This window comes from Clarias gariepinus, chromosome 13 (genome assembly GCF_024256425.1).
Source record: "Clarias gariepinus isolate MV-2021 ecotype Netherlands chromosome 13, CGAR_prim_01v2, whole genome shotgun sequence".
Lineage (NCBI taxonomy): Eukaryota > Metazoa > Chordata > Actinopteri > Siluriformes > Clariidae > Clarias > Clarias gariepinus.
In genome coordinates, this window is record NC_071112.1 from 13,479,470 (window position 1) to 13,495,213 (window position 15,744).

At 37.6% G+C, this 15,744-nt stretch overlaps 1 protein-coding gene across 2 annotated transcripts; it reads left to right on the forward strand.

Annotated features, from left to right (window-relative positions):
* The first annotated feature begins 3,886 nt into the window (after positions 1 to 3,886).
* On the forward strand, positions 3,887 to 15,117 carry hao1 (hydroxyacid oxidase (glycolate oxidase) 1). Of its 2 annotated transcripts, XM_053509674.1 has the most exons (9): positions 3,887 to 4,567; positions 7,243 to 7,394; positions 9,058 to 9,313; positions 10,648 to 10,737; positions 11,965 to 12,140; positions 13,447 to 13,538; positions 13,968 to 14,126; positions 14,211 to 14,280; positions 14,396 to 15,117. In XM_053509674.1, exons 1-9 carry the CDS (start codon positions 4,407 to 4,409, stop codon positions 14,461 to 14,463), a joined length of 1,224 nt encoding a protein of 407 aa, XP_053365649.1. In that variant the 5' UTR covers positions 3,887 to 4,406; the 3' UTR covers positions 14,464 to 15,117. The 2 variants fall into 2 exon arrangements, with proteins under 2 accessions (XP_053365649.1, XP_053365650.1); XM_053509675.1 differs by lacking the exon at positions 10,648 to 10,737.
* The last annotated feature ends 627 nt before the right edge of the window (positions 15,118 to 15,744 follow it).

Here is a 15,744-nt window from a genome sequence, read left to right on the forward strand (position 1 = left end):
CCAGAACAGAAAAATAAGCATCTCCACACTCCAGGTGTAAGACGAGAAGGGAATGGTGTAGTAATATTCTTAGCTGTGCAGTCAGGATCTGCTTGCTGCTGTCATTGCAGATACATTCTTTCTCCTTCATTTGCACGTTACAAAGTAAGCATACCAATGATTCATTTTTAATCAAGATTACTGTTTCTTATTTCCTTGGTAGATTACAGTTAATTTTTAATTGTTCTGCATTGTAATCACAAGAATTATGTCAGAAAGATCTACCCGCATGTTTATTAAAAATACATTAGATTCTGACTGATTATTGTTTATAGGCATATTATCTTTGATAAACTGACCAGCTTTGATCATTTTGATTGACGCACTAAAATTTCTAGAACTACACCAAAAATAGCCAACGATGAGAATGCTATATAAAATTATATATAATGGTTTAAAGATTGTTTTATTATTAGTCAGAATTTGGCAAATACCATCAGTTCTAATTGTTAAAAAAAAAATAAGCTGGATGATGGAATTTAGGTGATTCTGCAAACTGTAAAAAACAAAACATAGTACATATTTAATATATGGTGTCCCAAAGTTCTCTATTTATAGGAAAAGTTAATACTTTTTTGCAAATTATAATTTTATTTACAAAACATAATCAGCATGATTCTTTTTCATTTCTTTGTGAACACACACTTCTTTCACTCATAAAGTAGCACTTCTTGACACATCAGCCAAAAGAATAACTTTCAAATGTTCATCTTTGTCGGGATTCTTAAAGGCTATCTGTTAAACACCCCTTAGAATTCTTTTTCAAATCAAATGTCCACATGGCTGATAATTTTTCTTTCGAAGCTGTCCATAGTGTTTAAACTTTTCTAATACATTTCAGTGCGATAGAACAAATAAGTGTATTTTTTAGTCACTTTCCAGTGATCAACAGTAATATTATTGTACAGTGGAACCGTGGAAATTTTGCAGTAGTCCAAAAACGTCAATGTAACATTAATCAATGCAAATTTTCCCATAAAAAAATAATTGTGTATGTGAAGTAAGAGGAGGAATCAGACTCCCCTTCTCATCTTACACAGTAAACCTTTCCCCTCTCTTATTTGAATTTCACACAAACACACACACACATTAACGGAAAGACTTTTGTTGGAAAAAATTAGCGAGGAACATCGCTAATGACACTTGTGTGAGCACCTACTAACGAAATCACTGCTGTAAAGTAAAACGAACAAACAAATGAACCTGCACTTTACCTTTAAAAAGAATCGCAACAAAGCAGGGTTTCTGTGAATAGCAGAGAGAGAGAGAGAGTGTGTGTGTGTGTGTGTAAGTGAAGGGCACAGTGTCAAATTACATGCGTGCACACATACCGAAAGAGAGGAAGAAAATGGATCTTTAAACTCTCTAATGAGACTTTCTTTTGCTTTACACGAGCGCGCACACGTGTGTTATAAGAAACGGTACCCGCATGCTGTACACAAGTGCTTACAAACACAAAATAAAATGTTTTACATGCACCCATGTGGTCACAGTGTTATAGTAAACAGTTCACGCGTGCACAGATGTTGATTGTACCAGTGAGAGACGCACACTAAGACCCAGCAGGGGAGATGATTACCCACAATTCCAGAATTCAAAACCATTGGCTCAGTTGTAAATACAAAACAAGAAGCGCATGCGTGATACATGATACTCAGTATTCGTAAACCAAGACTTGTTCGTTTTTCAAGTCCAAATTTTTTAAAAATCTTTGCTCGTTACTCACAATCCGAGGTTCCACTGTACTAGATTTGCCCGCAAATTCGTTCGCATGGAATTTAATTGCACACTCATAAGTGAGTATAAAAAATTTTATTTAGATTTTGAGATGAACTAATAATTTTTCTTTTTTTTTTTTTTTTTGAAAGAAGGGCGTTTTTCTTTAAAATTTTAAAATGGCATATCTTTCCTTCCAGCGGGCTGGTTAAAACACGTTACCTCAAACTTGGTCAAATACACCTGTGAAAACCCCATTAAAATTTGTTCAGTAGTTTTTACGTGAAGTGTGCAGAAACAAACAGACAAAGATACAGACAAAAATTCTAAAAAAACATCTTGATATGTTCTATTACTAATCTTACGCCCCCACCCCAAATTATTTTTCGTAAATATCTTTAATGTTTAGACATGCCAACTTTACAGTTTTATTATATGTATAGATAGATTAATTATTAGATTAATTTGTTTTAAGCCTATTTAATCGTTTTACATCTACATTTTGTTTTAAAAAATTGAGTGCTATTTTGGACTAGTTTGCTAGATTTATTATTTTTTTTTTAATACATGATGTTAAATACACGGCTACACAATTTGGTTGCTAGTTCATGTGTAGTCCCAGAACCACTCTTTCACAATTTGAGTGCTGGAACATGCATAAATTAAGACAAAATACAAAAGATGTAATAAACTAGGCATTTAGTACATTCAGGTTATCAGCTGACTTGATTTTATTGCCACATATTATTGTTGAGCCTTGATCTGTCCAACTGAAGCAACCCCAGATCATAGCACTGTCTCCAGAGACTTGTACAGTGGCCACTATGCAGGATGGTGCGTCGCTTCATGTTTACCTCTCTTCTTACTTTGACACACTCATCGGATATATGAATATATATATATATATATATATATATATATATATAGGGTAATCTGAACTCATCTGATCACATAACAATTTTTCCATTACACCAAAATTTTATCTTTATGCTCCCTAACGAAAATAAGCCTTTCCCCGCATTTAGCCTTACAAGCTAGACAGCTGTTTAATCCTAATCTTGTGAGTTCTTGTCACATGTTCTGTGAGGAAATGCTCTGACTAAAGCATAGCTGTGATCAATGTTTATAAGGCAACTTTACAAAAAGTTTAAGTAATCTTTAATCAGTCATTGATCTGTTTTGTTTAAAGTTGACAGTTCACCAGTATTCATCCAAATATTTAATAATGCGTTGCGTAATTTTAGCAACGTCCTTATAGTCGTTTTCTTGGCTTGATCCAATGATCAATTTTATTTCACATTAGTAAAGTCAAAACATTTTTCATTAAACGTAAAAGGAAGCAAGGCAGCCTCACAAGCATTTGAGATGGGGAAGTGGATGGGGTAGTTAATATCGGAAAGTTTATAACACCTTCGCAAATAATTTTAGATGAATATGTCTACTAGATCATAGCTTACAGTAGTGTATTCTGATGTTAAATTGCACAGCTCCTATGAAAAAAGGGTTGTAGAATTTGCAGGTTTGGCAATATGCCAGTATAATATCATGCAGCGCACTTGTGTGGGTAAATAAATAAAGCTTAGAAAATAGGCAGAGTGTATTAATTTGCTGGGTATTTATGGATGTTTATGGATGTTTATGTGTGTTAAATTAAGATATGTTGTTTTCTTTGTGTATTTGCAACAGGTCATTTTTAGAACAATGAGTGCTGAATACAGTTTAAAATATAGTAAGATATAATAAATACATACACTCTTCTAGTCATTTTGAAAATTGCTTAGATTATGCAATGTTTGATGGGTGCTGTGACATATGTATGTATATTACCCTGATGACTGTTGAAACTTAATATATAAACTGTTTATTATGTTTTTGTGACATGGGTTTTTATACCATACATACTAATGCCATTACAATCTTAAGGATTAAACCTTAATGATTAATGTCCATGCAGTATTGATTTTTTTAAATAAATTTTAAAGCATGGTTGAGATGTTTAAGTTGGTCTCTGGAAGGTCATTAATCTAAAAAATAAATAAATAAATGATATGCATTATGTTACACCTTTTTTAATTTCTCCTTGGATATAAAGTTCTAGGGAAGTTTAGATAACATGCTCTGAACTTCGATGATGTGTGGGATACAGAGAAGAGAAAAGCACTGCAATACTGTTACGTAAAGCTGCAGAGGAGGCTATATAGCAAGAAGGATCTAAACCAACAGGAATATTAACAGCCTACAACCTACACAGCAATGTGGTGCAGGATGTGCTCAGAGGGAAATCTTTCCTCTTGAGAAAATATATGCCTATTAACCCGATTAAGAATTACTCATTTAATCACACATTCAATCAGCCGTAATGGGTTCCTTCTCTAGATTGCCTTTTCCTTTTTGCATGAAGAAGATTTATGTGAAGGGACTAATGCAAGGTCGTAGACTTTGTCCTATTTTTTTTTTTTCAGGGAACACATGGTATTGATTCTTATTCAAACAGTGTGGGCTGTTCAACATATGCATGTACCCTTTACAAGACTTAACACCCTACAGCTACATCAGGCCTCAGTAGATAAACATTTGTTGTGGAATGATTTGAGAGTTAATTATTTATGGGTTAGTTGTTGATTTATGTGAACTGTTGCAGAGAGAAACAGATGAAGGGTCATCTCTCACAAAACATGTCCGACAAGCCAGTGTGTGTGAGTGATTTTGAGCAGCAAGCTCAAAGAATCTTACCTAAAGCAATATTTGATTATTATTTCTCTGGAGCAGATCAGCAGGAATCACTAGCTGATAATGTAGCAGCGTTCAAAAGGTATGTGACAGTATTATGGCAAAATGATTGCTCTGGCTAACATGAATACACAAAACTGCTTTTAAGATGAAAAATAGGAAAGATTATGGTTGTCATTTTTTTTCAAATATGCCTTTGTGAGAATTCAGATCTTCATATCTGGTAATTGTTTCTAAGATTTAATGATCTGTTCTTCAGAATGTGGTTATCTGGAGTGTGATCAATGTACATTAAAAATAATTGAAATTTTTTTTTTTTTTTTCCCAGCTATGGTTCAATAATGTACCTCCTTTTTTTGCGATATAGAATAAATATTAGTAGTGGATTTAAACTGTGCAGCCTGATTGTAAGAAATATAAAATGATGTATGAACAATGTGGAAAATAATTTATTTGATGATACATTTGTGTCCATAATTAATATGACATACAGTAATAAATCATAAATAAGCTATTTTGAGGTTTTTAAAAAACAAAAAAAACAAACATAAAAAGTACCGTGACTCACTCAAGCTGTGCAAAGAACGGGTAAAACCACACTATTTAATAACAGACCAATAACTGTGCTGGTTAGGAATTCATGCAAGTTATAAGCTGGAAATCAAGTTACGGTGGATGTTTGCTACAGCGCACATAAACTTCTTCTAATGCAGAGGGCTTATAATAAATCAAACAAATACACCTCTGTCACACCATTTAGTAAGAGACACTATTTCTGAAAGTGCCACCCATTGTTTTTCCCACATACAACCCTTTCCCCCACTGTCATTACTAGGATGAGTAACACAGACACATGCTGTGGTGAAAGTCTTGATATATCAAGTAGGAAATATAAACTGTCACAATTAAGGCTTGGGAAATTGATTTCAGACACTGAGTAAATAAGACGAGCCATTCCCGTACACCGTGCGTCAGTCCCTACTAGTTCAAAATATTTATTCCCAAAACGTTCACAACCTTGTTTTTCCTGTATTCTGAATCCACAGTACAGATGTGAGAGGTCAAACAGAGATCTCTTGCGTGACTCTTCTTTGCCCTAGCCTTCCCTGCTCTTCTCTCCTCTCCTGTGTGGGTAGTGTGATGTGCTTCATAGTCCAACCGAGGAGAGGAAAATGCCCTAAAGCAGTGTCAACAACAAAAAAATAAATACAATTCCGAAAAGCCTGTCATTATGCAGATAAACCATGTGCTAAATTATTTATAGTATAATCAAGGACAAACCATTAGGCTCAGGGTCCAGGGAGTGATTATGGAAAGTTAAAGTAGCTGTAGTTAGTCAGATCACCCTGACTACATCAGCCATTAACAGTGACAGGCAACAATTAAGAGCTCTGTGGTGAGGCTTTATTTTTCACGGTAATGTGTCTGCTTAAAACAGCTCAGTGGATTGAACCTGTGTCTCCAGAATCTAGCTTTTTTCCTGCTATATATATATAATGCTAAAAAGTAAAAACAGATACCAAAGTGAAGTGAAATGAGGCATCAGAGAATGGACATAGGTTAACTTAATGCATCAGAGGTATATTCCTACTTCACTCCAGTGTTCCTAGGATTGTTATCTCAGATATACCGTGACCCCGACCGGGATAAAAAGAAGAAAGGAGAAAGAAAAAAGAAGGAGAAAACAACAGAGAAGAAAAAAGAAGAGAAGGAAATAAGAAGAGAAGGCGATAAGAGGGAGAAGTAAATGAGATCAAAGGAGAAATTCTGTAAAGCAGCTTTGCGACAATGACCTTTGCTAAATGTTAAATGCTATGCAAATAAAATTTAATTGATTTGAATCAAAGAAGCTAATGAAATGATAAGAAAATTACAAGAGCAAGTAAAAAAAATAAAATTAGGATATGAGATGAGAACGAATAAGATGAGTGCTAAGAAAAGAATGGGATGAGAGGAGAAATAAACAGAGAAAAATGGAGATAGGATGAGCAAAAGAGAAAAGAAAAGAGATTGATATAAAATAAGAAGAGAAGGGGGTAAGATTTGGAGCAAATAGAAGGCAAAAAGATGGGACAGAAGAAGACTTATAGATTAGATGAAAGAACCAAAATAGAAGAGAAAATTAAGTTTTAAGAAAAGCCAAGAGGTTACATAAAAAAACACTGCACTTTTCTACACAGAAAAAGGTACAGTAGGTGGCAGCACGGTGGCTTAATAGTTAGCACTGTAGCCTTTCACCTTCAGGGTCAGGGTTCGATTCCCACCTCGGGGTTTGTGTGCATGTTCTTTCCGTGCTTGGTGGGTTTCCTCCCACTTATTACAAATTGTCCATGGTGTGTAAATAAGTGTGTGTATGTGTGTGCCCTGCGATGGGTTGGCACCCTGTGCAGGGTGTACCCCGCTTTGTGCCCTGTTTTCCGGGATAGGCACCAGGCCCCCTAGGGACCATGCATACAGGATAAAGCGGTATAGACTATGAGTGAGTTAGAAAGGTAGATGAAAAGCATTGATGTGAATAAATAAGGCAAATATACAGTAATAATGTGTGTTTAAGCTGGCAGCTTCAGGGCTTGAGGGAAAAGTAAAAGGTTTGAAAAATGATCATAGGGGGAGGGATAACCCGATAAGGAATCTGGTGTGATGCAGAACAGGCAGTTTATGTACTGAGGGACGAATTAGTCAATTAGACAGTTAGTCAATGATTTATGTCGCACTGCCTCTTCATCATCAGACTGCATTTCCTCATTGCGGCTGTAGGTGGCGCTTGTTCCCACGCGTCCTTAAAGATGTATCCAAGGTGGACATGTCGACGACTGTGCTGGGACAGCGTGTGAGCATGCCTGTGTGTGTAGCAGCCACTGCAATGCAGAGAATGGCTCACCCTGACGGAGAGACCGCCACTGCTAGAGGTGAGCCATGCCGCGAGAGGACACTTCACACGGAGTGCCGGACTTCAGCTTGTAATAATACAGCACACCACATGGGGGCGCTCAAGGTCTGTGTTAGACATGATGTTAGAGCCGGCGCTTCAGCTCGTCACCACACAAACCCCGGGTGAATAGTTCACTCACTCAACTCAAAGTCAGACCAGGTATCTAACATATATACACATCTTCTCAAGTTTATCTCGCACTATAGTGACACCAGTGATTGAGTTCATGTAGTCCATGTGACTCACTCAATCATCAGGTTGGGGGAAGGGGGGGTGTTAGTGTCTCCTATCCCAGGAGACCTAGGGCACAAGGCGGGGTACACCTTGGACAGGGTGCAAATCCACCTCAGGGCATTTACACATATACTACACACACAAAAGGGCAATTTGGGGACGCCTATTAGCCTACTCTACATGTCTTTGTACTGTGAAAGGAAACTGGAGCATCCAGAGGAAACCCTCCAATGCACCCAGACCAGAGGACGAAATCGTATATTCGTTTATTTCAAGCAGTTCATTTTTTATGGAATAAAATATTTTTACATGCTGTCACAGATATCACAATGTCAATATGCATTTTTATTTTTTATAAGACTCCATCTGCAAAGGATAAAGTCATCCTTACATTTTCAAATTGCACAAATTCCTATGGTGCTAGCACCCTTTAGTTCCAAACCCAAAGATTCTTAGTTAGAAAAAAAAATTGCAAAATTGCAATTCATCTGCCAGTTAAAATCATTCCGGGAAGTTAAAACAAAGAAATGTGGCTGAATCATGTATCAAGGCTATTTTTTCTTTTCTTTTCTTTTATTAAATTTTTTGCCATAACACTCAAAATCTAGTGTATGCCATTCTGCCAAGTGAAGAAATGTATATCAAACAAAAAAATCCTGGCAAATATTTCTCAAGCAGAGAAAAAAATATTACATCCAAAAGCAAATAAGATTAAGATGGAAAAATCCACAAGACAATGGCAGTTGTTAAAGAACACTTAAATTCATTATTTTCTTTCTTTATTTTTTGACCATTTCTTTGCTTTTTGTACTGAAAAAGCTTCTTTCGTAAATTACATTTTCCTTTTTTATCAGTTTGTCTTAATCGAATGCAAGTTTTGTATTCAGTTGTATGATTCAGTTCTGCTCTACAAAGGAACGAGCCTAGAAGCAATGTTTGTCTGACAGCGGTTCTCAGGTGTATCTCTAGCCTTTAGGTTCCCACTTTGGTTAATGGATTGCTGCATTTCCCATAATGCATTTTGAAATGACTGGTTCATCTGTACATATGGAGACTGACACAGCAGTGCTTTAATCCCTGAATCTATTCGGCATTCTCAGCTCTTCATCTGCACATGAACAGTTTCAAAGCTTAATGCTAATATTTTCATCAATGTCACAAAGTCTGTGTTGGATTTTATTACTATTACATTAAACATAACAAGAATCTGGCAAGAGAGAACAGACGCTCTTGTTCCACAGATTTTTGCAATGAACCCTTTGGTATTAAATTGGTAATCTTGTGGTTTCTAGTAGTCAGGCACAGTTCACCTTGTGCTCGACAGAGTTTAGCAAAATAGGAGCATTTTATTAATATTTTTAACCACAAATGTAGCACATGAAAGTTTTTTTGCTTCTTTCTTGTAGCTTGTTTGTCTGCTGGGACAGGTATGATGCTGAGCTCCTGGGCCACCTCCACCATAGAGGAAGTAGCAGAAGCAGCCCCAGGCAGTGTGCGCTGGATGCAGCTCTACATTTACAAAGACCGAGCACTGACTCAGTCTCTGGTCAGAAGGGCTGAAGAGGCAGGATATAAGGGTATCTTTGTCACAGTGGACACACCTTATCTTGGCAAGCGACGCGATGACGTGCGCAATCGCTTCAAGCTGCCATCTCATTTGAGGTAAAAGTGGAGGCACCTCTGCACAACATGTTACTGTGCCATGGACAGGGTTTCACAATCTTTTGTAAATGTGCAAGTGGAGCACTTACTGCAGGGCATTCTACACAATCTACTCCTTCAAAGAATTTAGCAACTGGAATATAGCAACTGGTGTCATGCAATCTGTTAAAAAAAAAAAACAGGTCCCAACGATATAACAAGGGGTGTCCAAGTAACTGGGACAATTGATTGTGCAGAATAACAGAACACAGTAATGAGAATTTTGACCTTTGAGCAACCTTTATTCCTTTATATAATCCCCTGCTACACTAGTGCACTTATCCCGGCATTTCACAAGTGCTTGGACACCATCAAGGTGGAAAGTTTTCTCAGTATGCCAAAGTGATGATCGGATTGCCTGCTTCGCATCGGAAAGGCTGGCCTCCCAGGAACCCCTTTAATGACCTAAACATGTGAAAATTGCTTGGAGCGAGGTTAGGTCTGTACAGCGGATGCAGCGATTTCCAGCCTTAGTTTCTATAACGTGGAAGTGGTGTTGGTGAATGATTGTTTGTACAGTTCCCACAGACAGATGCGTCTCGGCCACAAACTGGCAACAAGTTATCTGTTAATTTTTAAATAGATTTTTTCCTCTGATTACTTGTTGAATGAACAGAGGAATGACCGTAGTGAGCTCTAAGCCACCTCGGCCGTCATGATCGTCATTTACTTTTTAAAAATATTTGGATTATTCAAATTAATCAAATGTGTACAGCTAATCAAATACTTAGCTGTAGACACATTTGTGTACAGCTAAGAGTCTCATCACTGTACAGTGCTTCTGCAAGTCTTCTGTAATGTTAGTCAGGTCAAGTCAAGTCAAGTAGGCTTTAACTCAGGTTAATCAGGTTTATGCCTTCATTCACAGGAAATGTCATCACAAATCCTGGTTTGACTTGAACACCCTTTGTACATGTACAAATACACTTAAAATCCAGCTTAAAGGGAGTATTTGCACCCCTGCTTTATATGTTGAATAAGCGTGTGGCCAGTGTAGCCCCAGATTCCAGTTCCTGGCTGTAGTCTTCTGCTGTTGCAACCCATCCACTTTGAGATTCCACATGTGCAATCTGAGATGCTTTTTTGTACAGCACAATTGTAATAAGTGGTTATTTGACTTACTGTAACCTTCCTGGAAAATCAATTTGTTCATCCTCCTTTGGGTTTTTTGCACTAAGTAAAAGTTATAGACATGTCATAAGAGAAACTTCCAGGAGACCAGCAGTTTCTAAAATATTTAAACCAACCCATCTAGCACCAACAACCAAATCACTAAGATTACACCTTTTTTGTAGTCTGATGTTTGATGTGAACAAGCAATTGACCTTCACCTGCTTGAGTCTACAAGTGTCTACATACCACCACAATCTACATGATAGTTGCAGGTAAAAAAAACCCGACAGCATCTACAGTATAAGACAGCATTTTGCCTTTCCAAGCCCACTACACCTACAAGGCATACTCATAATATAATCATCAAACATTCTTAATATTTTTGTGCATGAAACATTGATTTTTCCTTCATTATGAAATCTAATATTCATGCAACCCTGTTACCTCAACAAGATCACCTCATCTTTAAACATGAACCTTCATCTTCCTGAAGATTATGGGTTAAAACAAAATAAGTTGTTGTTCTTTTTGAAACTATTTTAAGTTTATTATTAGAAAGCCCTTCATATCCTAATGCCAGTTACATGGATAGTAGTTAACCACATTTCGAGTGTTACTCAATACTATGAGTGATACTAAGCTTAAAAATTGAAAAAAACTTATTTACTTCTGCTATCCAAGAAAAGTGCCATCAAAGAAAAAATATTAATATTAGATTCATTGTAAAACTGTTGCCTTAGATGATTTCAAGAATGAATGGTTTCTTGGGTTCAATGATAAAATCAATTAAAAATAATACTTTAAGCATTACAAGGGTTAAATGAGATCACAATCATGGAATCACACACGACCTCTAAGCCTTTTTTAGAAATCTACTCACAGTACATACTGTATATGTCTACAAGTATCTAATGGACGGCAAGTGTCTAACACTGACATTCCTGTGAGATTTCTTGAAAGGCAAAGCCCATCTGAATTTCGGCCCCACACAGACAGCTTTGTTTTCCCTTGAAAACTGAACTGCAGTCCCTGAACAGGCTTACGTATTTATGGAACAGAAATCTGGCTTCAAAACCCAGGAAAACTCCCCCCCCTCACATCTTACAGTAGATTAGCAAGTCGCTCATGGGGATTAATAGGAACTGGTTAATCTTCACCACCCCTCATTACGTTAGGGTAAAGAAAACAGTCTGATGAAAGCATAGGCTTCCTGTCCTGTCCTGCTAGGTGAATTATTGCAATCTGTAAACTAAATGACGTTTGTGAACAGATCATATATTTCTCAGGTGGTACTCCTTTTCCACAAGAAATGACATGATACAGCCTTTCGTAGGCTTTCCTTTTTTCAGGTGTAGCAGCAGCATCAACAAGGTGCTATTGAGCAGCAGGGCTACCAGTTGGCTTAATTCCCACTCTGGCTTTTTAAACACTGACCAAAAACAACACTCTTCAAATTAATGTAATATTTTATTATTTTTTTTGCACTCTTTCTTTTTCAGGATGGCCAATTTTGAAACGCCTGATTTAGCGTTCGCATCAAAGGAGGGCTACGGGGAGGACAGCGGCCTGGCAGTGTATGTGGCTCAGGCCATTGATCCCACATTGAAGTGGGAGGATATTGCTTGGCTAAAAAGAATCACTTCCTTGCCTGTGGTGGTTAAAGGAGTTCTGAGAGGTGAGTGCTCCAGCAGAGAGGAGTGATTAGAGCGTCTGCGCTCAACCGTCTGCGGCCTTTGGTCTCTGGAAGCAAGCCACCAATAAACTGTCAAAGGGATTTGCATAATCCAATCAAAACACAAATGATATGTGAGCTACATGTCAGCAAGGGTGTGTTAATTAAATACAATGTGTACAAACATATTTCATGCTAGCAAAGATATGCAGCAAAGTTTGCAGCCCCTACACATAATGGCCTCCATATGGTTAAAACCGTTGTTATCTTTCTTCGAGATCGGCCTTTATGTTTCAGATCTTGCTGCGTCTGGAACTAAGATCACTTGGAGATGGAGTTTGGAGGTTATGATGTGGAAATAGAGAAAGTACATTCTTTATGGGAAATGACACCATTTTTAATGGTCCACGTACTCAGACACACACACACACACACACACACACACACACACACACACACACACTCCAATATCCCAGCTATGTAACGATTTAGAAGGCAACATGCAAGAAAGTATTAACAGTTAAGGATGTAATTGCTTCCTTTAAATTATCTGTATACCCGCCACTGGTAAATACTCAAATCTGATTGGTCAGAAAGTGATTTATTCAACTTAAAATCAATTTAATTTCAAATTATATAAGGTTTAATAATTTTGTTTTATAAAGATGCGCTTGTTGTAATAGATTATCATTTCATTGTAATAGCTCAGGCAGCATGGTGGAATAGTGGTTAGCACTGTCGCTTTGTGCCTCCAGGTTCGAGAGTTTGATTCCTGCCTTGGAATTTGCATGTTCCCCCGGTGCTTGGTGGGTTTCCTCTAGGTACTCTGGTTTCCTCCCATGGTCCAAAGACATGCAGATTTGGCTAACTGGATCCCGAATTGATCATGATGTGTGTGCGTGTGTGCACTGTACTGGTTTGGCACAAGGGTATACCCAGGCCCCTGTGACCCTGTATATAGAATAAGTGGTATGGGAAATGAGTGAATGAATAAATGCACTTTCAGGTCTTTGTATAGGCAATGATCCACATAATAATAATAATGTAATGTATTATTACTTAACCAGAAACATCTATAATCATGACTGAGATGTGGAAACTTCCTGTAAAGAGATCACCTGTTATTTAGTAACAATAATCTACTCCAGGGTGGTAGCAGTAACTACACATCAGTAACTACACATCACATTTGCCTATTTTACATCCTATAACAGCACATGCTATTTTGTTTTACTCTTAACATATTATACAAAGAGAAATGTCTATATTAAACTTAATTCCAATAACTTTTTTTCTACTAAATCTGCAGCGGAGGATGCCAAAGAAGCTCTGAAATATGGTGTCAACGGGATACTTGTGTCGAACCATGGAGCAAGACAGCTTGATTGTGTTCCAGCCACTGTAAGTGTCTAGAGAAAGAGTAAACAGTGCTTATTCTTTAGAGGTCCCCAAGCCACATGGTATCTCTTCAGTAAACAGCTGTGGTCTGAAAATTACATCTCAGTTAGTGTTGTCTGGGTGTTGGTTCTTTAAGGTGTGACACTGCAGCGTGACTAAAGGCTCTGATTGTAGGCAGCACACAATTCTCATGCTGTATTTTTGTCCAGAGTGTATGTTATTGGTTTATTTCATCATAGCAACCTTCATGCACTGTTTATTGAATGTCAAAAGGTTTATGGAAACAAGCCTTTTTTTAATGCTCTGACGTCTCTGAAGGGTCATATTTTCTAGTACGGCATGCAGAATTTAAACTCAAGTAAGAATAGTTTGAGCGAGCCAAATTGTGGATAGTAAATATGCAACACAATGTGTCTGTGTGTGTGAGTGCAGATCGATGCCTTGCCTGAGATCGTGGAGGCCGTGGGTGGCAGAGCAGAAGTCTATCTGGATGGAGGAGTACGCACGGGTACAGATGTGCTAAAGGCGCTAGCGCTAGGGGCAAAGGCTGTGTTTATAGGAAGACCCGTCCTGTGGGGCCTGGCCTGTGAGGTGAGTAGGGAAGAACTAAACTTTTTAAAACCTTATTTTATGTAATACAAATCCGTTCAGAAACATCTCTTTTGATGTTATTAGGGTGAGAAAGGTGTTAGCGATGTGCTCCAGGTGCTACGAGAGGAACTTCATCTTGCATTAGCTCTCACAGGTACCACAATTTAGTTTATACATACTGTACTGAAAGTTACTTTTTGTTCAACTGTTCTTTTGACATGTTCGGTTTACAGTTTAAGAATTTATTTGTTTGTGTTTTAATGCAAAAGGATGCCGATCTTTGAAGGAAATCGATAGGAGCCTTTTGAGAAGATCTGAGCAAATCCCAAGGTTATGATGACCTGCATGAAGCTGTCCATTTTTATATGAGTTGAGGCACAGAATAAATTAAACATATACCAAAAAGTCATTAGAACACATTGTTTGTACTATAAGCTCTCATAATAGTTTATATAGAAGAAATACTCCGAAAGCCATAGAATTAAAACAATTAACATTAAAACGACCTAGGGTTTAGGTTCCTTGGGTTACCAAAACAGCTCCTATCCCTTAAGGCATGGCTCCAGAAGACTTCTGAAGGTGTGCTGTGGTATCTGGCACCAGGACATTAGCAACAGATCCTTTAACTGCTGTAAATTGCAAGGTGGTGCCTCTATGGATTGCATTTGTTTGTCCAGCACATCCCATGGGTGCTCAATCAGATTGAGATCTGAGGACTTTGGCGGATGGATCAACAACCTTGACCTCTTCGCCTGCTAAGTGTTATTCAAGTCACCTGACGTTAATATTAATGTTATGGTTGATTGGTATATATGTTTTAATGTTTTACCGACAAAGTCAGAGTCATTCTTTGCCATACTTTCTTATTTGTCTTGAAATAATATAAGCAATAATAATAAAAAGTATATATATATGGTCAGCTTATTGTATACAGTAGTTTCTTGTTTTAATGCTCTCATTATTTAGACTATATTAAATGTGTCAGCATGCACTCATTGTACATTCTACTTCTTGTTTATTTCTTTTCTTTCTTTTTTTTTCCATAACAGTAAAAGAAATTCATAGCATGTATCCATCTCTGGCCTGTTGCTGCAGCATGTCTCTCATGAATATGTAAACTCCCTTGACTAGGCCCACAAGGCAAGAAGTTCAGGAAGGTCACCCAAACACTTTGGGATTTCTTTACTAGCTCTTTCCATGGCTGAGCCGCCACTTCTGAATGAAGCCATTATATGCATGGTTCGGTGCAGGAAAACAAACTTTGTCAGGACTCTGTTCATTAGCACCTAGCACTTTGTTTGAACCTCCTCCGTTTACAGGGGCCACAGCGAGGAAAGTTTCCCTCCTGCTGAAATCAAATGAAATGTACAGTTTATGAAGGAAGCTCAGGGGTTTTCCACCACGAGCCCGGGACGGGGATGAAACGAAAATCCTCCACGCCACATTGGACAATTTTAAGATGAGAATGTTTTTTTGTTTTCAAATGCAAACATGACCTGGATGGAACGTGTGTCACACGTTATTGTTTAGATATGTTTGGCAGGGAGGGATATTTGACAAGGCTGTTGATTTTAACTCCAGTAGTGATAGTGCGGTGGTTCAACTGAGGAAACAGTAA

Bases quoted from the DNA above. Each gene is read 5' to 3' on its own strand.
- hao1 (XM_053509674.1), top strand. From the start codon at position 4,407: ATGAAGGGTCATCTCTCACAAAACATGTCCGACAAGCCAGTGTGTGTG. The intron at 4,568-7,242 runs GTATGTGACAGT...TTGCGGCTGTAG, and splicing joins AATGTAGCAGCGTTCAAAAG to GTGGCGCTTGTTCCCACGCG. The intron at 7,395-9,057 runs GTGAGCCATGCC...TCTTTCTTGTAG, and splicing joins AGAGACCGCCACTGCTAGAG to CTTGTTTGTCTGCTGGGACA.